This window comes from Drosophila subobscura, chromosome U, assembly GCF_008121235.1.
Source record: "Drosophila subobscura isolate 14011-0131.10 chromosome U, UCBerk_Dsub_1.0, whole genome shotgun sequence".
NCBI classification, from domain to species: domain Eukaryota; kingdom Metazoa; phylum Arthropoda; class Insecta; order Diptera; family Drosophilidae; genus Drosophila; species Drosophila subobscura.
In genome coordinates, this window is record NC_048534.1 from 23,112,986 (window position 1) to 23,137,469 (window position 24,484).

General features: G+C 47.0%; 9 protein-coding genes across 12 annotated transcripts; 4 read left to right on the forward strand and 5 right to left on the reverse strand.

The window, feature by feature from the left end:
- On the reverse strand, positions 1-3,526 carry LOC117902589 (serine/threonine-protein phosphatase PP2A). Its single transcript, XM_034814088.1, has 4 exons — positions 3,196-3,526; positions 1,179-1,742; positions 928-1,118; positions 1-853 (listed from the first exon to the last, which is right to left on the reverse strand). The coding sequence occupies exons 1-4, from the start codon at positions 3,295-3,297 to the stop codon at positions 781-783; spliced, it is 930 nt and encodes a 309-aa protein (XP_034669979.1). The 5' UTR covers positions 3,298-3,526; the 3' UTR covers positions 1-780.
- An 839-nt stretch (positions 3,527-4,365) lies between these two features.
- Positions 4,366-5,968, forward strand: LOC117902588 (guanine nucleotide-binding protein subunit beta-like protein). The gene is made up of 3 exons (XM_034814087.1): positions 4,366-4,556; positions 4,662-4,873; positions 5,246-5,968. The coding sequence occupies exons 1-3, from the start codon at positions 4,448-4,450 to the stop codon at positions 5,879-5,881; spliced, it is 957 nt and encodes a 318-aa protein (XP_034669978.1). The 5' UTR covers positions 4,366-4,447; the 3' UTR covers positions 5,882-5,968.
- Positions 5,969-6,174: 206 nt separating this feature from the next.
- LOC117902587 (protein phosphatase 1L) lies at positions 6,175-8,746 on the reverse strand. The gene is made up of 6 exons (XM_034814086.1): positions 8,605-8,746; positions 8,030-8,488; positions 7,373-7,967; positions 7,050-7,313; positions 6,934-6,986; positions 6,175-6,868 (listed from the first exon to the last, which is right to left on the reverse strand). The coding sequence occupies exons 2-6, from the start codon at positions 8,404-8,406 to the stop codon at positions 6,553-6,555; spliced, it is 1,605 nt and encodes a 534-aa protein (XP_034669977.1). The 5' UTR covers positions 8,407-8,488; positions 8,605-8,746; the 3' UTR covers positions 6,175-6,552.
- Positions 8,747-10,326: 1,580 nt separating this feature from the next.
- On the reverse strand, positions 10,327-11,619 carry LOC117902590 (histidine triad nucleotide-binding protein 3). 2 transcript variants are annotated; one of them, XM_034814090.1, is made up of 4 exons: positions 11,388-11,619; positions 11,128-11,318; positions 10,992-11,049; positions 10,327-10,902 (listed from the first exon to the last, which is right to left on the reverse strand). In XM_034814090.1, the coding sequence occupies exons 1-3, from the start codon at positions 11,575-11,577 to the stop codon at positions 11,008-11,010; spliced, it is 423 nt and encodes a 140-aa protein (XP_034669981.1). In that variant the 5' UTR covers positions 11,578-11,619; the 3' UTR covers positions 10,327-10,902; positions 10,992-11,007. The 2 variants fall into 2 exon arrangements, with proteins under 2 accessions (XP_034669981.1, XP_034669980.1); XM_034814089.1 differs by having other exon boundaries at positions 10,866-11,049.
- Positions 11,620-12,105: 486 nt separating this feature from the next.
- On the forward strand, positions 12,106-13,743 carry LOC117902077 (F-box/LRR-repeat protein 15). 2 transcript variants are annotated; one of them, XM_034813167.1, is made up of 2 exons: positions 12,106-13,021; positions 13,170-13,538. In XM_034813167.1, exons 1-2 carry the CDS (start codon positions 12,255-12,257, stop codon positions 13,351-13,353), a joined length of 951 nt encoding a protein of 316 aa, XP_034669058.1. In that variant the 5' UTR covers positions 12,106-12,254; the 3' UTR covers positions 13,354-13,538. The 2 variants fall into 2 exon arrangements, with proteins under 2 accessions (XP_034669058.1, XP_034669059.1); XM_034813168.1 differs by having other exon boundaries at positions 12,108-13,021; positions 13,397-13,743.
- Positions 13,631-15,937, reverse strand: LOC117902074 (geranylgeranyl transferase type-1 subunit beta). 2 transcript variants are annotated; one of them, XM_034813165.1, is made up of 4 exons: positions 15,820-15,937; positions 15,491-15,602; positions 15,258-15,408; positions 13,631-14,848 (listed from the first exon to the last, which is right to left on the reverse strand). In XM_034813165.1, exons 2-4 carry the CDS (start codon positions 15,598-15,600, stop codon positions 13,910-13,912), a joined length of 1,200 nt encoding a protein of 399 aa, XP_034669056.1. In that variant the 5' UTR covers positions 15,601-15,602; positions 15,820-15,937; the 3' UTR covers positions 13,631-13,909. The 2 variants fall into 2 exon arrangements, with proteins under 2 accessions (XP_034669056.1, XP_034669055.1); XM_034813164.1 differs by lacking the exon at positions 15,820-15,937 and having other exon boundaries at positions 15,491-15,713.
- Positions 15,938-16,137: 200 nt separating this feature from the next.
- On the forward strand, positions 16,138-17,258 carry LOC117902079 (probable 39S ribosomal protein L24, mitochondrial). The gene is made up of 4 exons (XM_034813172.1): positions 16,138-16,296; positions 16,436-16,589; positions 16,654-17,043; positions 17,104-17,258. The coding sequence occupies exons 1-4, from the start codon at positions 16,213-16,215 to the stop codon at positions 17,217-17,219; spliced, it is 744 nt and encodes a 247-aa protein (XP_034669063.1). The 5' UTR covers positions 16,138-16,212; the 3' UTR covers positions 17,220-17,258.
- On the reverse strand, positions 17,159-19,099 carry LOC117902075. Its single transcript, XM_034813166.1, has 5 exons — positions 18,593-19,099; positions 18,237-18,515; positions 17,764-18,164; positions 17,515-17,700; positions 17,159-17,459 (listed from the first exon to the last, which is right to left on the reverse strand). The coding sequence occupies exons 1-5, from the start codon at positions 18,665-18,667 to the stop codon at positions 17,273-17,275; spliced, it is 1,128 nt and encodes a 375-aa protein (XP_034669057.1). The 5' UTR covers positions 18,668-19,099; the 3' UTR covers positions 17,159-17,272.
- Positions 19,100-20,613: 1,514 nt separating this feature from the next.
- LOC117902072 (P protein) lies at positions 20,614-23,747 on the forward strand. Its single transcript, XM_034813161.1, has 7 exons — positions 20,614-20,978; positions 21,104-21,517; positions 21,577-21,746; positions 21,807-22,149; positions 22,211-22,599; positions 22,659-22,985; positions 23,042-23,747. Exons 1-7 carry the CDS (start codon positions 20,744-20,746, stop codon positions 23,714-23,716), a joined length of 2,553 nt encoding a protein of 850 aa, XP_034669052.1. The 5' UTR covers positions 20,614-20,743; the 3' UTR covers positions 23,717-23,747.
- The last annotated feature ends 737 nt before the right edge of the window (positions 23,748-24,484 follow it).

A 24,484-nucleotide genomic window follows, 5' to 3' on the forward strand; every position in this document is an offset into this window, starting at 1 on the left:
TTTTTATTTGTATGAATCGCTGGCCCGCCCCGCGCTTTTCCCCCTTGCTGCTGCTGCTCCTGCTTCTTACTCTCTCATGCTTTTAGTACTCCCACATGCTGCCGTCTGCTGTCGTCCTGGGGTCGGTATGTCAGTTTTTCGTAGTCCATCGTCCTTTGTCATATACTCTCCCCCTTCCCCGCCCTAAAAGTCCCACACATGTCATAATCCATCCGTCCATCCATCCATCACTCCCATTCTGGTTTCTGGCTTCTGCTTGCTGCTGCGGCGCTTAGTTCGTTATTTTTATAAATTAACAAATTTAGCTAAGTAGTTGTAGTTCTTGTTGCTTGGTTGTTGGTTGGTTGGTTGGTAGGTTGGTAAGTTTGATTGGATTGTATCATCATTTCATCCTGCTTCTGCCTCTGCTCCTCCTTCATCCGCTCCTCTCTTTGATATATTTATCTTTTGTCGCCCCCGAATGCGACTTGGGCAAAACAACAAACAACGGAACGATCAAAGGCTGCTTTTTTGCATCGTTCTCGAATTGTTTCGAACAAATGCATCGAGAATAGGTTCACACTTTCTGTTGGATTTAGGTTTTTCTTTTTGTTTTCTTATCATTTCTCATTAACAGCGTTTGCCATTTTGTTGTTGTTTATTTTTATATACTTTGTGTTGTTGCTTGGTTGTTGATTTCTTGTTTTGTTTTGTTTATATTATATATTGGGTTTTTCTTGTTGTTGTTGTTCTTGTTGTTATAATGCGATGTAATATGTTTAAATGTAAGCGCAATCCAGCTTAAAGGAAATAATCGGGTGTTCTTCGCGTAACATGAGGCTCGCCGCGCCGCGGTGCTGGATCAAATTGTAGGCTAAGAAGAAGAGAGAAGAGAACGTTATAGTGAATCACGTTCCAGTTGCCATCCCTCGCGTTGCATGTACTCACAATGAAAATTTAAGTGAATCATCCAGTTCCATAAGAGCCGCCTGGTTGCCGCATCTGTAGCAATAGTTTGGCGCTGAGAAAATTGTGACCACATTGCGATCGTGACACCAGTTGTAGCCCTCCATCACCAATTGATGGGCACGCGACACGAGCGTCAGGCCGTTTGTGTTGTTGAACGTTTCCGAAATGTCCTAGGAACGAAAAATCCACGGATTAGTCTATGCCTGTATATAGCCTATACAGTAACTCACCTGTCCAAAGGTGTAGCCGGCACCACGGGGCGAGATTCCCCAGCCACCCCTGTCATCGGGATCGGACCAGAGCAGATCGCACATGGGTCCCTCATGGGGCACCTCTTGCAAGCGGTCGAGGGCCCGAATGTGGTCGAGGCTGTCGATCGACGGACTGAGGCCGCCGTGCAGGCAGAAGATCTGCCCATCGACCAGCGCCGTCAGCGGCAAGTAGTCGAACAGATCCGTGAAATACTTCCACACATTGGCGTTGCCGTACTTGCGCAGGCACTCATCGTAGAAGCCGTACACCTGTGTGATCTGGCGCGACTCGTGGTTGCCGCGCAGGATGGTGATGCGTTCGCGATAGCGCACCTTCAGCGCCACCAGCAGGGTGACAGTCTCCACGGAGTAGTAGCCGCGATCCACATAGTCGCCCATGAACAAGTAGTTTGTGTCAGGGGACTTGCCGCCTATCCGGAACAGCTCCATCAGGTCGTGGAACTGGCCGTGCACATCTCCGCAGACTGTGACGGGACATTTGACTTCCTGCACGTTCGACTCCTTGGAGAGGATCTCCTTGGCCTGCGAAGAGAGGAATCAAGAGTCAGTCAATGGGTTCATTCATGCATTCATTGTTAATATCTAGTAGATGATATCATTGCCATAAGACGGTCCAAAAATAGCTAAAAACAAGGAAGGGGTGAGAGACCCCTGCCTGCTATTGGATAAGGGCAGGGCCAAGATCTATGCCCATTCTTCGCTCTCTTTGCTGCTGCCTATAGACCAGTTCCGGGATGGACCGGAACTGCTGCTTTGTAAGATTTATGCGTGAGCCAATTAGATATTTAGCGATATGCATTACCTTGGGGCGGCTGCTTCCGCCTGCCCCAGAAGCCTATGGCAAGGGGATTTTGAAGCACATCACGAGGCCGCTCACCTACACAGCCAAACAGAGGATGCTTTGCTCACTCTCTCTCTCTCTCCCCCTGTCTATCTTCGCTCGCGGCCAGCACCCCTTCGGTGGAATGGGAGAGGGGTACGCAGCAAGCAAGTGGAAGATACGTCAGAGAAGAATTGAGAACTCTTCTGCCGCAGGCGGGAGAGACCTCTAATGGGAACACAGTCTAAATATTTGGGTGACGCAAACATAACCCCACTTACTCCCAAATCAATGAATCGTTATCTGTATGGGTCTCTCTCTCTCGCTCTGTCTGTCTCTCCTCTCCCTCCACTTGCACTCTCTCTGAGCGTTTGTTTGCATATGTGTGTGTGTTTTGAGTGCTGAGAGCATACTCGTGTGTGTGGGCATTGAACGGTAAAATTGTCAAATTAATAACAATTAAAAACGGCACAACACCAGCGCTTGAGATGGATTAATTAAATGTTACTCAAATAATAAATGCAGGGAACACTACAATACTTGTCAATGCATTTATCTAGATACGGGACCTGCTTTTGTATGCGGTCCAAGAACGTACATAGATACATATTCTAGAAGCAGCGCCGCACACCAACACACAAAAACATTAAGTAATATTTACTCAGCGAAAAAAACCTATTGCTGATTGATGGGAGGGCGGTGCGGCAAGGTTGTTTGCCAATTTCCTCAAGTGCATTGGCAGCAACAACAACCACTAGCAATGCCCTATCATTAAACAACAAACTGGGAAATTGAACAATACAAAAAATATCTCTTTTGCCCAGGTTTAGCCCATTAGACCAAGCGCTGGGCTAGTTGTCGCATTCACACACACTAAACGCACTGTATGTTGGTCTCACTTGCACTCGAGCAGGTTATACCAGCCGCTTGGCTGTTGGAATTTACCAATATTCCAATATGGCGACGCAAGCCGCTGCCGCCGCCGCTACTGTGCAAGCAAGCAAGAGCGTCATGATTCATGAAACACCGCAAGTGCGAGCGAGAGAGGTAGAGGCACGCAGCAGCAGCAGCACCATTTGCAAAAAAAATTACTCGCATGCAATGATGAAAATTATTTTTAAACCTTTGATTTTAGGGCGAACTAAAATCCCTTACCTTGTCGCAAAGAGTGCGAACTTGTGTTTCTGTCAACTGATTGCATTCGTTCAACTGCTCAATCCATTGATCAAGATCTTTTGTTGTTGCTTTATCCTCCATCGCAGTTGTGGTGGAAGGAAAAGACTCGTCAATCTTTGTCGATTCAATTTTGACGCCTTTTTATTAACCGGGGGTAAGAAAGAAATATACTATCCGCGCAAATTAGATTGCTGGCCGCGATTTCACTTGCTCTCGTCTGAAATTTTGCGCTCAATAATTTGGTGCAAAATTTCGTTGAATAAAGCAATTTTCTTCGTATTTTTTGTTCCCGACGACGACGACAGTGTGACCGCGGATCTATGGACAAAACATACCTTCTGCAGTTAGGGTTGTCAATATATATCAATATATCGATATTTAAAAAAAATAAAAATATCGTGATTTTTGTGTTCCAAAATTTCAATATATTGATATATTAAGTTCGGTAACTAACCACAGGATCTAAATAAATATATAGGGTATGTTTCCGACCCCGTAAAGAATATATTTTCTGTTGTTAGTGGTATTGATCAGCAAATTATACCGTCTGCAGTGTAGAATATACCGCACAACCATACAAAACATACTTTCTGATTTTAGACATTTACAGAGAATATACTGTAATCTTAAATCATATTCCTCGATTTTTATGTTCTGCTTGATATTACTAGCTAAATAGGAGTCTCAGCGCTAAAACTAAAATTGTTTTAGATTTATTAATTAATTCTTCACACGATTAGCTAGTTTTCACGACTTCCTTTTATTGGAATGTTTCCAATTTAAGTTGAAAGCTAAAAAGGTCAACCAACAAAAATAGCATAAAACGTTGCGTGAGTGGGGGTGGAATGTTGCGTTTTGACAATTTGTTGCTTGTCAACTGGTAGGTATAGTATGGTATGAGTTAATTAATTAATATTAATATTTTAGATACCATAGGCTTAAACAAAATAGCTAAGAACATAACACGTAATGGTATCGATATTGTCAATACATAGGGTTAGTTGCAATTAAAATCGGTAGTTTTGTGCGATAAGCATAGCCTGATTGCAAGTCTGCTATCCAAAACGGACAAATGTCCGTTTTCCAGCACTGTTCCGAGTTTGACATTTGCCAAGTTGCCAAACACTGGCCGGATCTTCCTCTGACAGCTCTTCCTCTTTTCTGCCAGCTTGCAGCGCCTTTGGACGTGTTCAATTGCGCTCCCGTTGCAAATATATATAATTGACTGAAAATGTCTGAGACATTGCAATTGCGTGGTACCCTGATCGGCCACAATGGCTGGGTCACCCAGATCGCCACCAACCCCAAGGATCCCGACACCATCATCTCGGCTTCCCGTGGCAAGTACTCGGAAGCAGCTTTTGCGAATGCCAAAGCCGGAAATAATCCGCCGATATCTGTGCCATCCGAAGGACCCATCTAATGTTGTGTTTACCCATCTGCAGACAAGACCCTGATTGTGTGGAAGCTGACCCGCGATGAGGACACCAACTACGGTTATCCCCAGAAGCGGCTCTACGGCCACTCCCACTTCATCAGCGATGTTGTGCTCTCGTCCGACGGCAACTACGCTCTGTCCGGCTCCTGGGATCAGACCCTTCGCCTGTGGGATCTGGCTGCCGGCAAGACCACTCGCCGCTTCGAGGGACACACCAAGGTGGGATAAGTTTCCAATTAATTTAGTTTGCTCAGGGAAATGAGATTTGCATATGAAAACAAAAATCAGATCTGTGCTGGTAAATGGCTCCGAGTAAGGTTAGGAGTGTCGATAGGCAGAGGGATGGGTGGGGTGGGGCCAAACCATGTACAGATCGAATATATTGCGCCTATGCGAGGCAGAATTTCTGGTTGACATCTGTACGAACGGTTCAACGCAAAGTCAGCGTATCCCCCATTTGCTCGAGGCTTTCTCGTAAGTAGGCAAAATACACTGAAAAATATTCCCCATTGAAAATATTACCCACTGATCCTAAGAACGTTTACATCGTGAAACACCAACTAATAATATATGTTCTCTGTTGATTTGTAGGATGTGCTGTCGGTGGCCTTCTCGGCTGATAACCGTCAGATCGTGTCTGGTTCTCGGGACAAGACCATCAAGCTGTGGAACACCCTGGCCGAGTGCAAGTTCACCATCCAGGAGGATGGCCACACCGATTGGGTGTCGTGCGTGCGTTTCTCGCCCAACCACTCGAATCCCATCATCGTGTCCTGCGGCTGGGATCGCACCGTCAAGGTCTGGAACTTGGCCAACTGCAAGCTGAAGAACAACCATCACGGCCACAACGGCTACCTGAACACCGTCACCGTCTCGCCCGACGGCTCGCTGTGCACCTCCGGTGGCAAGGACTCCAAGGCTCTGCTGTGGGATCTTAATGACGGCAAGAACCTGTACACCCTGGAGCACAACGACATCATTAATGCCCTGTGCTTCTCGCCCAACCGCTACTGGCTGTGCGTCGCCTACGGCCCATCCATCAAGATCTGGGATCTGGCATGCAAGAAGACCGTTGAGGAGCTGCGCCCCGAGGTCGTCTCGCCCACCTCCAAGGCCGATCAGCCCCAGTGCCTGTCCCTGGCCTGGTCCACCGACGGCCAGACTCTGTTCGCCGGCTACTCTGACAACACCATTCGCGTCTGGCAAGTGTCTGTATCAGCTCACTAAGCTCTTGGACTATGTCTATGCTCTGGTCGCCCATTTAATTTGTTGATGTGAAAACAAAAATAAAATTGTAAGCGTCCTTTATAAAGCGGAATGTGGTTATTTTTGTGCTGTGTGATGGGATAGAATGAAAAGTGAGGAGATAGAAGATTGAAGATAACCTGAAAATACATTTGCCGTGATGCTATCAATGGCTGCTTGCTGTGAAACAAGTCTGGTTGCGAGCTAGAAGCTGCTTGCTATGGAATTCTGTTACAGTTCGCCCAACTCTGCAGCAAACAGCTTAGGCCCCAACGTAAGATTTTTCTGCATTTTGCAATGCTTTCTTTATTGTAAACACCTTTTAGAAAATGTTTCTATTTTTACAATTATCGTATAACAAATAATTTAAATAAATAATTACGTCCGAAGATGGGTGGTGTACCGTGTGTGTGTGTGTGTGGTAGGAAACAAAGTGTAGGGGCATGAGGTAATGGGACAACAATAAATGGGATTCCCAAAGGAACCTCAAACGTATGTGATGCTTGTGTCTGTGGTGTATGTGGGGTGCTTGCCTTTGGATTCATTTAACATTTAACGAAGAGTTTTACATCTCGCCTAACTAGATAAGGGACGGGTGGCCAGGCTGGGGGAAAGCTAAATATTCCTTTAAAGCAGGCACTCTGGGGCACTCCTCATTTGGTTTTGATTGAATTCGAGCGTTGCACAGCAGCGACGGAGGGGGATTTGGCCAACGATGGTGCAGCAGCAGCAGCTGCAGGAGCGTCTGCTAGCTTGCCCGCTGATGAACCACCAATTTTATAGACATCATTCCTAAAGACAATCACCACGACGGTTATGTTGTCCACAGAGCCGCGCTTGTACGACTCCATTGTGATGGCTTTGGCGCCGTAGTCCGGCTCCTTAAGATGCTCCTGTATAAAGACGCAAGCCTCCTCATTGCTGAATATGTCCCAGAGCCCATCAGAGGCAAGTATCAGAAAGTGGGGCCTGGAAAGCGGAAGAGAATTAGGTTAATTGGAATGCCAATCAGTCATTATCTGTGGGCCACTCACTTGTGATCGTTCAACTCAAAGGTCAGTATGTCAGGCGTGGCAATTACTAGGTTCTACAATAGAGAGATTTAGATTAGAGTGCAACAATCATTTGATGAGCATCATTTCCTACTTACCTTATCTTTCAGCGGATAATCTCCCATTGCACGCGATGTGGCCAGCACTCCAGCCACGCGCCAAACCCCCCGGAAAGCAATAAATCCACCAGCATCATGTATCCGCTTACGCTCACGCACCTGCTGGGGCTTGTGGTCAAAGGACAGCGGTATGGCGATGCCACGCGAATCGTACATGACGCCCCGGGAGTCACCCACATTGGCAACAATTAACTTGGTCCCATGAACAATGGCAATCAAGGCTGTGGTGCCTGCAATGTTCGTCTGAAAATGGAAACGAAAGATGAAATAACGAGCTACTAGGGGGGTTGACCTTCACTTACCGTCTGCTTGGCCTTTTCCACCAGCTTGTAGTCAGCGGACAGGATCTCGTCTGTGATCAGCTTCCCAAAGTTAATGCGTCCATTCTCGATGTAGCACTTGGCCTCGAGATCGGGCGGTGGTGCGTTTGTGCCGCCATTCTGTGCATTATTGTTGTTGTTGAGAAACGAAGAGCCCATGGCCGCCGCATTGCCGCTGGCCCTCATCGCCACATTCAGCTGGGCCGTGTAAATGTCGGCAATGGATGCCTCCGTTGTCTTCTGCTTTATGGCACTGCAATCGGCCGTGGTGCTGTGAGCCTTGCGCAAACTGTCTCGCCGTGAAACGGAGGACGCAGCGCCGGGCTCTGTGTTCTCCTTGTTGGCGGTATCCTTGCGGCCACTCTGCTTGCGTGCTAGGTAGGGGCTCTTGTCATAGTCGCCGGCTCCGCCGGCAGACTCGGTCTTCAGCAGCTTGGACATTTCAATTATCTTGTTGTAGATGTTCTTCACAAGCACATCCCGGGCAAAATCAGCGGCAAACTCTCCACCATGGCCATCAAAGACCGCAAAGAAGGAGACGCCTGTGTTGTTGTTGATGTTCTCCTCAAGAATGAATCTGGTTAACAGCAAGGATGAGGATTAGCTGGTTTGGCTTATGGATTGATTAAGGATTCTTACCTATCCTCCATGCGTGGTCTACGTCCGAGTACAGCGAAGGCTGAGCTTTGCTGCTTGACTTCCTCCCAGCTCTGGTGGTCCCCGGCCATGGCTGACATCTCCATCATTTTCGCAGTCTTCTGGCGACCCAATGAGGCCTGGATGCGCCCCAGAATGCTGCGACCCCACACATCTACCGCTTGCAAATATATCAACAAGACGAACAGAATGAGGCCGCAGAAAACTACCTCCGGCCGTAGGACATAAAGGCGGCACAGCTTCCATATGTAGGCCAGTGGGGAATTTATGGAGGAGAAGCCCACCGCGAATTTCGATAGGATTTTCATGTGGGAAACGTATGTCTGATAGAACACCTTATCTTCCAGTTCGTCGTCCATGGAAAGGGCTGACGCTGATGCTGGCTGTCTCTCAGATGTAGGTCGCAGATGGTTTGGTGGTCCGTACAAGCGATGGAATCAGCTATGAGGATGCATTGTGGTTGGAAGGGAAGGGATGAAATGAAGGAACACCACAGATTAATAAAGAAAACATTTTGCTAGGGGTTGTGCTTCCCAACCCCCATTGAGAAAACGTACTCTGTAGGAAACACTTGACGCTGCACGTCAGCCGGGTCGAATCGAATCTGCTCTGGCTCTGCTTTGGCCGTATTTTTACGAATTTTTGTCTTATTTTCCGCTGCGAGCTGCCCGTCTGTTCCCGTTTTGTTTTACGTATCGTTTCTGTCCCTTTTTGCTGCTGCTGATGCTTACAGACGCTTCTCGTTTTTTGCCTCTGTCATTATTCGTCGTGGTCGTTGCTCGCCTGCTTTCTTTGGCATTATATTTTTAATATATTTTCAGAGATTCTTATTATAGCTCGATTTCTTGCATAAAATCAGAACATCCGCACTACGTGTGTGTGCCTGTCAGTGTGTGTGTGTGCCAGTCGTCTACATGTATTTTATTCAAGCACGTCGCACATCTGTCATATGCCTGTGTGCGTGTGTGTGTGTCTGCATCTATGTCGCCATAAATATTTTCCCACGCACTGCAGTCTGGTCCAAAACAATGCCAAGTTAATATACGTTTCTTGTTGTTCGTTTCGCTTTCGTTTGAATTTAATGAATATTAAAATAGAAGAAACCCCAGCACATGGTAGAATTACTACTAGGTAACGTCGTCAGCTGAGTGCAGGCCCATAAGCTTATTCACCACGCTCTCTCAGCTCTCAGAGAGGCAAGCTATCTCTCTCTAGCAGATAGCAAACGTTTTACGTTCTGCACTCTTCGTTTTTATTGTTTCTGCTGACAGCAAAGAAAAGATGTTCGATAATAAATGAGCTAAATAATGGAGCTAAAATACTTCCATGCAAAGTTTTGGATCGGCACAGCAAACAATATTTTGCAGACATTTTCATTTCTAAAAATAAAAAATACATCCAAAATAAAAAAGTACTTGCATGTACAGTACTTAATTTCATTGTCTTCCGCTTACGCCTTCATTCGTAAACAATGAAGAAAAAGAAGAAGAAGACAATGAAAAAATTCGTGCGCTACACAACCTCTTTCGTCGACGTTTGGCAAACGACTGACAAGATTTACCGGCCTCGAATGAGAAGCACTGTGGTGAATCCGTTACCTAGTAGTAATTCTACCATGCCCCAGCACTTGTTGATGGTATATCGATCAGTGTGACCGCGGATCTATCGATAAAATATACCGCACGACCCTCAAAAATAAAGCAAAATATACCTACTTATTTAACTGATATGCCGTATATCTTAAATACATTTTCTTGATATTGATATTCTGATTAACATTACCGGCTAGCTACGACTTTAAGCAATAAACTAATAGTTTTATTCGATTCAACAATTAGTTCTCCACAAGATTGGCTAGTTTTCATGACTTCTTTTTGTTGGATTGTTTACAAAAATCAGCTATGAAGGGTTTTTGTCCTTTTGTTATCTCTTTTCTGATTTCATATTAGGTGGTACATACGACCATTATCGGTGTATCTGTGCTCAGGCGATAGTTAGCCTATCGATATAAGCTGACGAAAAATACTCTCGACCGAAAAGGTATGAACGAACTGATGGTTGGTTTGTTTTGCGAAGAGGGGGGAAAATGGAAACATGAAATTGTTTATGAGTTGCCAAGCTAAACCATTACCTTGACCTTTGCTTTTGTTTGCCATTGACTGTACCACACTTATGTATGTATAATATGATTCCTAGCATATTTTCATTAGATAAATACCTGCGGAACTCCTCAAAGAGCGCCTGTGATGTCGATCCATATCAAAAAAACAAATAATAAATATTAATAATACTATATATTGAAAACACAAGAGCTGTAGCACGCGATGTGTAGAAGAACTTAAACAAAACGAAATGGAATAAAATGATGGCAGCATATGAAGACCAAACCGCAAAAACACAAATATGCTGAGGCGGCTCTCTTCCGATCTCTCTCTTTGGCATCCGCAATGATTGTTTGTATGTCAATTATTTTATTGCTGCTCTCTCCTTTCTCTCTCAAATTGAAATCATCAACAAACACATCTAAGTACATTCTTGCACTCAAAGTTTTGCGCGGTATACATGCATGGGTATAAGAAATATACACATAAAATAAGGCAATTACAATTTCCCGCCTTCTAGCACTGCAGATAAAAAGCCGCCGCCTGTTCTTGAATATTCCGCACTCAATCTTGACTGGATCTGTGGCGGCTTCAGAGCACAGCGAATGCATCCGAGGCAGCGCCCAGATCTATAGTTGAGAATCTTGCCACTGCGGACGAGTCAAAGGATGATCGGTATAATTATGAATTATTAACTATAATTCAGCTAATTTCACTAAAAGGGCTTAAATATTTATATTTTTGGCATTGTTTCTGTGAAGAGCATTAAATTTTCTTTTACATTTTGTACAATTAATCACTGCTTGGGGTAAACAAGGGGAATGAACAATAAGAAAACATATCGCCGCCCGTTTCTGTTTAGGCTTCTTTGCTTCTTAGATAAAGTAGCGCATCATTGGTCTGTAGTGGAGTAATATACATACATATGTAGGTATAGGATTTACAGTGTATCAATAGGGTGTATGAGGATGTTCTTACTGTTTTGAACCATGCTGACGGCCTGAACATCATCCTGGAGAGGAAGCCCATTTCTGAACGAGGCGCAATTGCGTGCATGTGCAAGTGACCGACTGTAATGAAGGGCGGCAAATGGAAGCCGAACAATGCATCTGATCCGCTTATTCCTTTGTCCTCCAAAAATCTTTTCAGGCCCTCTTCCATGCGTGTGACTTCAAGGAAAAGAAGGCTATTTTGTTAACTGCCATTACGTAACTTAATAGGGGATCGACAATTCTTACCCAAGCCTTCGTGCGATTTGTTCAAAGTCTTCAGATTGGCATAATGCTCTTTTGGCACTGCCAAGTAATGGTGCGTTGAAGCCGGTTTAATGTCCCGAAAAACAACAAATTCATCCGTTTCAATCTCTAGCTTTGTTGCGGCATCTTGGCCACTGGCAATATTGCAAAAAATGCAATTATCAACAGCCATCGTTGTTTTGTTGATTTGATTTAAAAAATTAAATTTTGTTGTTGTTTATACAGCTATGATGTCAACAGCAGTGTGACCGCGAAATTATCGATAAAATATACCGTCAGGGCCTCGTAAAATATACCGTGAATCTGAAATCATTTTCTTCGATTTTGATGTTCAATTTAATATTACCAGCTGGTTAGGACTCTCAGCTTTAAAAATGTAATTTTACTCAAATCATCATTAAATTCTCCGCAGGATTTGCTAATTTTATGATACATCTTTCCTCAATTGATTGCATAATAAGGTTAAAACTAAAAAGGTCAACCAAAAAAATATATTTGCTGTACTTAATATTATAAATCCATTTAATCAACTGCTTTTAATAATTAACAATGACTTTGTCTTAGACTGACATGCTTTTAACCTTTTCATATGTTTTGTATGTACCATATACCGATCTGTATACATTCTCGGTCTCTATAATCTGCACATTTTTTAAGTAATTCATAGAGATTGTGACTGTTTCGAAGGATAGTATCGAGCTTCTGAAGCAACAGCTGTTCGATTGTAAACAAAAGAAAAAACAACAAAACACAAGGTGTCGCAGCGGAATATTACGTTGCAAGCGAAGTGCATAGGAGGAGTGCATTGAAAGTGCATTTTGCGTGAAGAGAGATCACGTAATCGGACGCATGTGCAGTCTACATATCGAGGAGGAGGCCCACTTGGCGGCCATGGGTGGGAACGGGGACGGAACACGAACGCCCAGCCCAAGGCCAAGGTCACACGAAGCTAACATCGCACTGTTCGACATTTGCTGGGAGGATGTGCTCCTACCACACATGTCGACCTATCTGTCGCTGAAGGACCTATTCAACTTGCGCTGCTGCTCGCAGACGGCGCGACGCTTTGCCGAGGCTTCGCTGGAAAAACGCCAGGAGCTAAATTTTTCTGGGAATAACACAAGCAATATTGAGCTGGCCTTCAAGGTAGTGGCCCGTTGCTGCCGGCGGCTGGAGGTGTTGCATTTGGCCTGCTGCAAGTGGCTGACCGATGAGCTGCTGCTGCCCTTGCTGACCAACAATAAGCACCGGCTCTGTGCCGTAAATCTCAATGAATGCGTGAACATCACGGCCCTCTCGCTGCAGCCGATCATAGTGGAGTGCAAGGACTTGCGGATTCTCAAGCTGTCCAAGTGCCAGTGGCTCACCACCGGCGCCGTGGATGCCCTGACCCTGCATCAGAGCAAGCTGGTGGAATTTGACATATCCCACTGCGGGGCCATTGGCGAGCGCTGTCTGATCATCTTCTTCCGTAAGCTGAACAAACTCACCGTCCTGTCGCTGGCCCATACACCCAGTGTGACGGATCAGGTGCTCATCCAGATCGGAAACTATTGCCGGGAGCTCGAGCACATTAATTTGATGGGCTGTGTGGCCATTTCCGACTATGGAGTGCAGTAAGTAATAGTTCCATGCAGCGTTTTCCCTTCCATATGCTCCATTGTGGGGCTTCTTTTTCCCATAGTTTTCTCAGTGTGTGTGTGTGCTGTGTCTGTGTGTGTGTTTTGTGAGGCTGCCGACTGCACATTTTTGCATATTTTCTAGCGCTCTGACAGTACACTGCCTGCGTCTCCGGACACTGCTGATCCGACGCTGTCCGCGTGTTACGGAGCATTCTCTGGCCCCGCTGCGCCAGCGACGCCTGTATATCGACCGGCCATGGCAGGACAATGCACACAATGCCTACAATCTGAATGATTTCTATCCCAGCGACTTTCTTGTTTACTAGTCCAACATCTTGCTCTCTCCTCTCTCTCGTCCCTTTCCCGCAGTGCACTGACGAAGACCTGCACGCGGCTGCAATCGCTGATGGTGCAGCGTTGTCCTCTGGTCACCGAGCGGGTTTTGGCTCCGTTGCGTGGTCGTGTGCATCTGGATCGCCCTAGCATGGGCTACAATTTGCAACCCAGCCAGAATCATCGGCTTTTTCTGCAGGTCTGAGGATCCGAACCAATAATAACTGTGGAGGCTTTCGAGGCTACTTCCTGCTAGGAAAATGGATGGGATTTGCTGTGTAAATACATGCCACTGCATCGGACGCTTTAATTTACTTTTAGGCTTAATCTTACAAAATGTTAACATTAATTTAGGCTGTACAATAAACGTATTTACTCCTCTACATACTCCCTATAAAAAGCGAGAAGTTCGTCGAGAAGTTCCTCCCCTCCACGAACCTTTTGCAATAAAATATTTACGTAATATATAAAAAGCGTGGCTAAAATACGGCCAAATATAAATACAATAGTGTGAATTTGCGCATTACTTCCTGCCTGTTTAGTTTCCCATCATTGTGCGGATATCAATGGCGAGGTTGAGGTAGTCGCTGTCGTCGTTGCTATCGCCTCGCCGTCTTTGGTCAGCTTCAATTGATGCTGTACGGCGCTGGATATGGCAAGGTCGTTGTCTTCACTTCCCTCCTTCGATTTCGATCGCCACACTTCGTGCAAATGCTGTAGGTGCACATAGGCGGCCATGGACATGTTCAAGCTGGGCATCACAGCACTGAGGCCGGGCTCACCGGTAAATGCCAGGCCACAGAGCCCCAGGTACGTGTGAAACGGATCCGGTGTGGCCTGTGGCCACTTGGCGAAGCCACCAACCAGCGTGTCCTGCGTGCTCAGTATGTACTCTCGGTTCTTGGCATAGTCGGTCAGTTCGAAGCCATCCAGTATGCAGAGTGAGGCGCCAATCCAAAAGGAATAGCATGTGTCCACGGGTTTATTGGGACGTCCCTGGAATCCATCCATTTGGCGAAAGATGAGCCAGCGCTTTATGCGCTCCACTGTGGCAGCATCCAGGCGATGCAGCTGCCCGCTTAGCTGCAGAGCAGCCAGGGCACAGAAGGTGGTCCCCCCATGCGCTTCTCCCTCCAGCTCCTGACTGAAACCGTAATCATAGCGAAGGCTTTTCGCGATGAACTGAAACATGGCCTCCTTGTCCACATCGCCCCAATAGTCGAGCATGTGACAGATGGTGGCAGCGCAGTATACAAATCGCATATCATCCTCGCTACCATCAATGCAGGCACTGAAACTGCCCTCTGGCCGCTGTACCGCCGCCACACCATCCACAATACTCTTACGATCCAGGCGGGCTAAGTCATCGCCCAGTGTGACCAGAACTGCAATGCTGGTGTATGTCATGGCTAGGTGGCCCCATTGATACTTCCGCATGCATGCCAAAACATCTGCGTCCTCGGTTAGCGGCACCATGGCACGGCAGCCCTGAAAAAGAGAGAAGAGATCCAACCATTAATTGATTTATCTCAAAGTGCTTGTTCGCTGATAAGGCGCTGGACTGATAAAAAGAAGAGGCTTGTAAATCGAGCTGCTGCGCAAATGGAGGAGTGCCAACAGAGTGGGCTCAGGCCATAAGTATATCATACGATATGTGATGTGAAAACAAACCTTTTCTGTGAGAGCTATATATTTTCAGCCGGTGGGAAAACAGAGCGACGCGACGCGTATCATCTGTCCCAGAGTAAACAAAAAATGACGCAAAACCAATACATTGGGGGGCATTGAGGATGCGGCAAGGTCTGTCGCAGTGTCTGCCGTTTGTGCCACGTAGAAAGATAAGGTGCGAGTGCTCACATCTTGTTTGCTCATCAGACAGACTGTCATTTATGCTTACCATAAAACCTCCGCAACGCTTCTCGTTGTCGCGTGGCACCACCAGACCGCCGTAGATCCAATCGATAATGTCCTGTCGCAATTGCGGTGGCACCAAGTTCAATGAATTAAGCACATCTAGGCCACAGACGGCAAAGAAAACTATGGTGCTCCTGTGTGAGAACAGCAATAAATGATTGTAGCACTGGTAGGACTCATCTCCGATCCTGCCACACCGCCCGCTCGCTCTCTCACCTGGTGTTATCATGCGAGGCCATGCGCGCCGGCAGCATATTGAGGAAACGCAGCAGATTCTTGGCATGCTTCGAGAGCAGCACGGGCTCCGGCTCTGTCTTGTCTTCCATATCTATGTGGTAGGACATTGTGGTTATTGGTTTTTGAGTAACTTTTGGACAGGAACTTGTTATCAGTGTGTGTGAGTGTGTTTTGTGTGTTCTTGTGTTATGACTAAGCGACCGTGGCCCTGTGCTCGGTTGCTCCTCTAAGAACACGCTCGGAGCAAGAGTGCGCTTTAAATGACGGTGCGCCGGCACGTGTACGCATTTAAATAGTCTATCTTTTACCTTTTATTTATAATAAGCCGGTTTGCATTGTAATATAAGGCTACGGGAACGATAAAAAAACCCAGCACAAAAAAACCAACAGTTGCTTCTTCTTAACGGCGATGCCAGTCACAACGAATTTGGTTTATGCGGAGCTCCTTTATTCTTGTCAATGTTTATAATGTAATAAAATATTTTCAATAATTATTTTGTCTATGTTGAATATTAAAACAAGATAAATAAAATTACCGTTGCCTGCAAATTATTTACAATTTTACTGTTTTCAGCTATCGCATAAACGACAAGTGCGATACTTTTTGGTGCGGCGCTCTGTGAATGGCAAATGAAGAAACCCGGAACAGCTGTTCGCAAAGCGCATTTAAACATAACATTTAGTTAAATTATTCTTTCAAAATGCGCATAACACAATATTTGGCGAGCAAACTGAAGAACTTCTCCAATCTGCCCAAGGAATACATTGAGCGCAGCAAAAAACAGGTAGGAAATACTCCCTCTCTATCTGCCTCTCTGTTGTCAGCAACCACTCCACGGACTGAGGGCTCACGTAACAGCAGCATGGAAATGTTGCCGGTTTATTATTCAAAATAGACTCATTTTCTTAATAAACTTTATTCAGGTGTATTGGCAAACACCGCGGGAAACTAATTACCTGCCACGCACTGTGGAGCGCAAGCGATTCCGATACACCACAAACCGACCATGGACTGGCCAGTTCCGTCAACAGAATATGCCCGCAACAATGCGTCGGAAAGTGCTAATCGAGCCAGTTGGTAAGTACAAAGAAATTTGAACCCCTCCCCGAAACTACTAAACTACTACTGGTTTACTTTTTAGAGGATTGGAGCTTCTTCCGTGGCGATCGCGTTGAGGTTTTGGTGGGCAAGGACAAGGGCAAACAGGGTATCGTCACTCAGGTGATTACCGAGCGCAATTGGGTTATTGTGGAGGGTCTCAATTGGCATTATCGACGTGTGGGTGCAGACAAGGATTTCCCCGGCATCATTATCAAGTCCGAGGCTCCTCTTCATGTACTCAATGATATTCGCTTGGTCGACCCTTCCGACCTGCAGGGCACCGAATTCGAATGGCGCTTCACGGAGGAAGGAGAGAAGGTGCGCGTGTCCATGCGTTCGGGCCGTATCATACCCATCCCGGAGACAAACAACCAGACGCATGACTACAAAACACCAAATGCGTACATAGAACGCGAGAAGGATACGCCAGGTAGGAGCTTAAATGCGTGAAAAACGATTTTAAGCAATCATTTTGTGTGTTCTTTTGCAGCGGCTGTTGTGGGTGAGATTACCTTCCAGCCCAAGTTGTCCACCTTCGAAATGGACATTATGGAGGAAATGGGCATCAAAGAGGAACGTACGCCAGCCAAGAGCTATTGGTACTAACTCTAACCTTAATTTTATTAGAGTAAAGCCAAAAAGAAACACAATTTGTTCTCTCATTTGCGCACTGTAATGAAGACCTCACCGCGATGGTCGCGCAGCGTCTTGGACAAGCGGGACACAGTGCGCTCGGCCTTGTCAAAGTCAATGCGAAGCGTGTTGTTGAATGTCTCGTAGAGCCACGTGCACGTCTTGGACATGTTTGACTCGTAGGTGCCAAAGACACGGCTGGTGTGCTCATAGCTACAAAAGGATTCAATCGATGAATTGTATTGGCTAAAAGACAGACTTGTCTTACCGCGCCTTGTTGGCTATGTCCGTGATCAGGTAGGTGTTGCAGTGCTTGACGGCCAGCACTTGGCGATGGCTCATGTACTTGAGCTCCACGTGCGGCAGGGCCAGCTGTGCAGCCTCCAGGGAGATCATTGAGGCATGTAGCAGACTTCGACAGTCCAGCGCCCATTGCAGCTTTTGCTTGGGATCACTGCAAAAGAGAATGAAAGCTCAGCGACTGCTTTTTCAACTGTATTCTGCTCGTTCCACCCACATAATTCTGCTCAGCTGACGCCACTGCTTCAGTGCCTGCGTGGAGGAGTTGGCTGCCGCTCGTAGCAGCAGGCCACAGATGCGCCACTGCTCCAGAGTGCTGCCCAGCTTGTCGCGTGTGTCGCGCGCCGTCTCCAGCTGCTCATCGATGGTCTCCTCCAGGCGGGTCATGTAGGTGCCACCGCTAATGTACGATATGATCCCATCCTGCCTCACATACAGCTCGTTCAGCTCCGCATAGCTCTCGGCGAGCGTCTTCAGGCGTTCCTTGGTGTGCTCCAACAGCTCCCCATAGTATCGTATGCTGAGCAAATAAAGGGCAGACTCGCTCAGGTTGGCAAAGAAATCCTCGTGCATGGAAGCCTTGCGTGTGTCGCCAATCACGCCCAAATTGTAGGCAAGCTGCGGGGGAACAATACGAATAATTGCCTAAAGGAAGTTCCATTGATGGTGTTAATGTTGGTTGGCACCTACTTGGGCCAGGTCCTTGGTGGGCGTGTTGGCCACAATTTGATTACCCTCCCCCCGTCTCTGTGGGTAGCTGGGCAGCGACAGCGCCTCTATGTCGGTGGTGTCCTGCTCCTCCTGGAGCCGCCGCTGTGCCACCTCCATGCCATCCAGCCCCAACATCGCATCATGTTTGCCCTGCAAGTGCTCGATCCAGGCCTCGGCCGTGGCCATTCTGGGGCCCGGACAACTGCCCTCCAACTTGCTGATCTGCTCATCCAACCGCACATACTCATCGATAATGTTCTGTGTATCGAAATCGGTTATTGATATTGATATTGATTTCATCCGCTGTTGAAAGTCGAATGGCGGCGTCTAATTACCGTTACACCATTTGGTTGCAGTCGCTGGTCTGTGCTGGCCGATGGCGTCTCCATGGACGAACCGCAGCCCATCATTCATTGCACGAAGGTTTCAAGCCTGTCCAAACCGGGCTGACATGTTCCAGCTCAATTTTCACCGACCAGAAGTCCGTTCGCGCCAAGTCCGTTCGTTGAGTCTCGTCCCTGCACGCTCGCCTGCCAAAGTGTGACTGAGCTTTTGCCCTGTGTCCACTTATGAGGGAAAACACAATAACAACAATATTTTGCGCGCTAACCATTAAATGGGGCCACCATTAGAACACCCCACCCCCCACACGTGGCAGGAGCTGTAGGAGTTGCGCGCTCGCGCGTGTGTGTCTGCAAGTTGTCAACAAGCTGGTTGGTATTTGCTTTCCAGTTTGTTGTTGTTGTGGTTTTTTGTGGTTCAGTTTGTGTAAGTTCTGAATTGGCACAGTACGGAATTGTTCAGTAATTCCAACAACAACAAGAGCTGGAGCAACCCGAACTAGATTTACGGGACGGACAGCTCTGATTTACCATAGCTGAATTTTGAGTAAGCTTTTTATTGGTTGAAAATATAGTTAGAATCTTTAAATAATATTAAATGAACACCTTCGACTATTAACTGTGTACCCAATGGCTTGCAGAATGCCAAACACCCCTTGGCTGCCATGTGTACTGGGCATAAAAACGTTAACATCTGGCCATTGCCCATCAAAAATGCAAGTTCACCTGAAGGAACGTCCTTTGAGGGTGGCCTTATGGGTGGGGTCTGAGTTGTGTATGTACTAATCGCGCCACACAGCATAATCCATCAGCAGGATAATAATCTAGATTTTGATAAATTACCAACAAATTATGGGTTGACCATGGCTCGGCCATGGCCGCAGCTCGTTTTGGTTTTCCTTTTCCGCTGCTCATCGACTATACGATTCTCTGCAATTACACTGTGCGACAAAGGGGGAACCTTTTTGAATTTACTTTGGCAGAGACTAAAATTATTGATGAGTAGATCATTTTCTCATGCTTGGAATTTAGGAGATAAACCAAAAATCTTATTTTAAAATTAAAAAAAACGATTTGTTGACTGTTTGCACTTTTGTTAATTCTTGCACAGAAACTACAGCGCGGATATCCACCAAAAAAATTTAGTTTGAAAGAAAATTGTTTCATCTTTCACAGGATTATTGGTGCTTGTTGATAGCATGAATAGAATTAAAGATATGGCGACTCAAAGTTGAAGTTTTCTACCAATTTTAATGTTTCTTTAACTTTGACAATTTCTAAAAATTTGTGTTCATATTTTAATATGTGAAACTGTAAGTGTTCGTTCATATTTTTTCACTGGAAGATTTAAAGGTAATAAATTAACCTGTTTGCAAGTTATGCCTCATCAACAATCTATCCACAATTTCAATAATTCCTTTTCCTCACACTCCGCGTCCAGGTCTCGGCGGTGGCCTGGACTGGTGCTGGATATTCCCTGCAGAATTGGTGTGTAAGCTCCGAGCACGTCACCGGGTGATTAAAAAAATGTGCACCCGCTCCGGGACTGGCACGTACGTGACCATCAATCGCTCGAAAAATATATGGTGCAGTAGTTGCCAGACGACGCGTCGTATGAGCAATGAGCGAGTGGTGCATCAAAAGGGGTAGAAATTAATGGGTCAAGTGAAAACATTTGAATAAGTTATAATCTGGCAGAGTGCCGACAAGCGTCAGGCGACAGGCGACAAGCGTGGGACTGCGAAAAATGCAAAACTTGTTGATAAGTTTATTACATTCACATAAATACTCGTGTGTATATCTAGAGCAGCGAAAGTGCCGAGCAAAACACAGAATTGAGGTGGAAACAGACGGCGTCGGCGCCTGCGCCATCCTGGAATGCACAGAACCCTCCACCCCCCACGGAAGTGGGCGGATTTCACATTCAATATTGAAAGCAAACATCGGCTGAATGGAAGCCGAAGCCCCGCAAGTGCTTCGGGCACGGTCTCGGGCACAAGAAGATTCTGTTCAGTCGCAGCGTGACTCGTGTGCGGCAAAGATGTCAGTGCCTCGCCGTTGCCTGTAGAAATCACAGACACACTCGCACACTCGCACACTCGCACACCTTTCTCTCTCCTTATTCGGATAACTCTGTGCTTGGACATGGGTCTGCGGGATACCTTCAGGCAGCTGCGTCCGGACAGCCCCTCGCGCGTGGGCAGCAGCAGCATTGAGCTGCAGAACAGAGCTGACAGGGCCAGGAGCAGTTGCCACCAGAATCAGGTTGGCGCCGTGCAGGTCACCGAGCAATCGCTGCAGGTGTGGCGAGCGCTGCCCGCGGAGATACGCCATGATCCCAGCATGGCCAGCTTTCAAATGGAAAACGAACGCGTGCACGGTGAGTCGAAGTGCAATTACAAATGCCTTCATGTGTGCGGCCTGTCCAATCAATTGGACCTGTCAAGTGCTTGAGAAAGGTCAGCCGAAAGTCTCATAACTAATTAAATTGCTGCCGCTTTGTAGGCTCCTCTGCAGGTGCCAGCGATGACTACGATGATGAGGACGATGATAACTATGACGTCGATGAGGCGAACCACGTTGGGCGTTTACAGGATGAGCCCGGTTCCAGTTTTGCTGGTTCAGATTTCCTGGAAATCAAGACCAAGCCGGGACAAGAGGAGAATCCCACCGATGATGAGGCGACCACAACGCACTCGGACCACGATCCGGCCAATGGTCCGGGTAATGCCAAGTCCCTGGCCCGACGCATCCACCACAAGTCCACGCGTTCCAAGGAGCAGCGCCAGTGGGACAAGCTGTGGAAGCGTCTGGGATTGCTGCTCTTCTGGCTGCTGGCCGCCGTCGTTCTCATCTCGGTGGGGGAGAAACATTTGCTGGAGAAGACGCTGGATGTGCCGCAGGGCGAACAAGGGAAATGTGAGCTCCGACTGGGAGAGTAAACTTTGAATTTTTCATTAACATTTTCTTTGCTGCAGTTTTCACTTTGGTGCAAAAACCAGCTGGCGATTTTCGCCTGAAGATCCAAGGCGCCTTCGAGGAAGACTCCCCAGCAGACAATGAGAACGAAACCATTAGCTATAGCTATCTGTTTGTGCAGCCGCAGGTGTCGGCTTACACTGGCGAGAACCACACCAAGTTGTTTCAGGTGAGATCTCAAGTTGTGGCATTCATTTCATACCAACTGAGGGCATTGTTTCCCATGCAGAACACTTTGCATGCCTGGCAGCTGCCGCTGTTGTCTGAAGCTCAGCTGGAACGTGCACCGGCCGTGTCCAGGAATCGCACGTATCAAATGAGCTCGGAGCTGAGCGAACTGCTGGGCCAGCCGGAGAGCGAGATGCGTCTGCACATCTACAGCGATGCAGCCACAGATCTGGCGGTTGTGCTCAGCTACAATCCGCTCATAGTCAACGCTCGGCTGGGCAGCATTCTGGCCGGGCTCATTCTGCTGATCTTCTATGCGCTGTTGGTGTGGGAGCTCTTCGAGCGACCCTTCATAGCCATGGTCTGTTCGATTCTATCGGTCACGGCGCTGGCTTGTTTCAATGGTGAGTGCAGCAGTGGGATCTCCTCCCATATGTTCGTTGATATTTAATCTCTGTTCTTTAGATCGTCCAAACATGGATGAGATAATCCAGTGGATGGACATGGAGCTGCTCACTCTTCTCTTCTGCATGATGCTGCTCATCCTCATACTCACAGAGACTGGAGTCTTTGACTATCTGGCCGTGTTCTGTTTTGAGATTTCGGGTGGCAAGATATGGCCCATGATCTATAGCCTCTGCCTGGTGACATGCCTGGTGTCCAGTGTGCTGGACAACATGACAACTGTCCTGCTGCTCACCCCGGTGGCCATACGCTTGTGCGAGGTAATGCAGCTGGATCCGCTGCCGGTCGTCATGGGCATCATTGTGCATGCCAACATTGGTGGGGCACTGACGCCCATCGGGGATCCCATCAGCATTATTGTCAGCACCAATCACAATATTGTGGAGAATGTGAGTCCAAGCAATCCCTTCTCTACTTAAGATTTGTGTTTAATAAATTCTCCTCTTAGGATGTAACTTTCCTTACCTTTGTGGCGCACACCTTTCCCGGCGTTCTGCTGGCCGTCATCCAAAGTTGTCTGTATCTGCGTCTCTTCTATCACAACATTGACGCCCTGCGGCTGAACGAACCGAAGGAGATGCGCGAGCTGCGACGCGAGATCAAGGTCTGGCAGCGGGCGCTCAATGCAGTTGGCTCCTGCTCCAAGGATGCGCAGCTGGTGCGAGGCACACTCCAGGGCAAGGTGAAGCAGCTGAAGCGGACACTGCGACGCCTGCAGCGGGGAGTCGGATCCACAGAGGTCTATGCCAACACGCTGGACGAGCTGAAGCAAAAGGTTGGCATTGGTTATCGATTTCCCCAGACATTAAAGGTTGATTTCCTTATCCACAGTATCCCATCAAGAACAAGACGCTGCTGCTGCAGTCCGCTGGGGCCCTGATCTTTGTCATCGTTTGCTTTTTCATCCAATCCGTGCCACATTGGCGGACTCTGCCCCTGGGCTGGGTGGCCCTACTGGGTGTCATTCTGCTGCTGATCATCCTCAATCGTGACGACATGGAGCATCTGATGCACCGCATCGAGTGGACCACTTTGCTCTTCTTCGCTGCCATGTTCGTGATGATGGAGTGCGTGGAGCGGCTGGGACTCTTCTCCTGCATTGGCGAGCTCACCGAGCACGTCATCCTGTCGGTGGACAAGCGGCATCGCCTGGCCATGGCCATCTTCATCATACTGTGGGCATCGGCACTGGCCTCCGCCATTCTCGACAGCATACCCGTCACAGCCATGATGGTCAAGCTGGTCACCTCGCTGGTGGCCAAACCATCGATGGGCCTGCCCCTGCAGCCTCTAGTCTGGGCTCTGACCCTGGGCGCCTCTCTGGGCGGCAATGGGACACTGTACGGCGCCTCTGCCAATGTCATTGCCGCGGGCATAGCCGAACAGCATGGCTATAAGCTGTCCTTCACGCGTTACCTGAGAACCGTGTTCCCCATGATGATAGGACAGATCACACTGATGACAGTCTACCTGCTGGTGGCCCACATCGTATTTGGTTGGCATTGAAATATGTACAACATAAATGGCTATTTATTTACAACTACTAATCGACTAGTACTCGTCTCGTATGTGTGGTTAATAGTGATTTTTTTTTGTTTCAATTAATATTTAATGTTGGTTCTCCCTCTTTGCATTCGGGTCATCTCTTTGTGTGTGTTTTATGTGTGAGTATTTCTATATTGTATGTCTAAGTGTTTATTTGTGATTTGCAAATATATAAATATACAAAAAATGATGGAAGTTTATATACTCACACGCTGTGGCTAGTGGCTGCACAGCTGAAGCAAACTTTTCGGGCTTCCCAAGGTTGTCTCAACATATACCAGCCAAGTACAGTGAACTAAATATAGACTGGATTGGTTTGATTGGACACGAAATTGATTGTAGATGTATGACATTTTATATGTGCTTTTCTTTCTATTTATAAGAGAGCCTTCAAAATGTCTTGAGCTGAACTTAAATGTATTCGGAATACATTTATTTCCATGTTAATGCACTCCAGCTAGATTTATTTGCACTCATATTTTATTTATCCATGAAACCACATCATGTCTGAGTTCCTGAACTTGCACCCCGTTTGCATTTAGGAAGCAAAACAAAAGAACAATAATAAATAATACTTGAGACTGGCCAGCGGCAAGTTCATTGCAAAGCGGAATAGAAACACATATAGGAACCAGTGTACATAAAGCAAATGCTTCTAGTACATAGAAAGACAAACGCTGGTCAATAAATGTGCGAAGCAAAAGAATTAGAATAGAAACAAGGGAAACA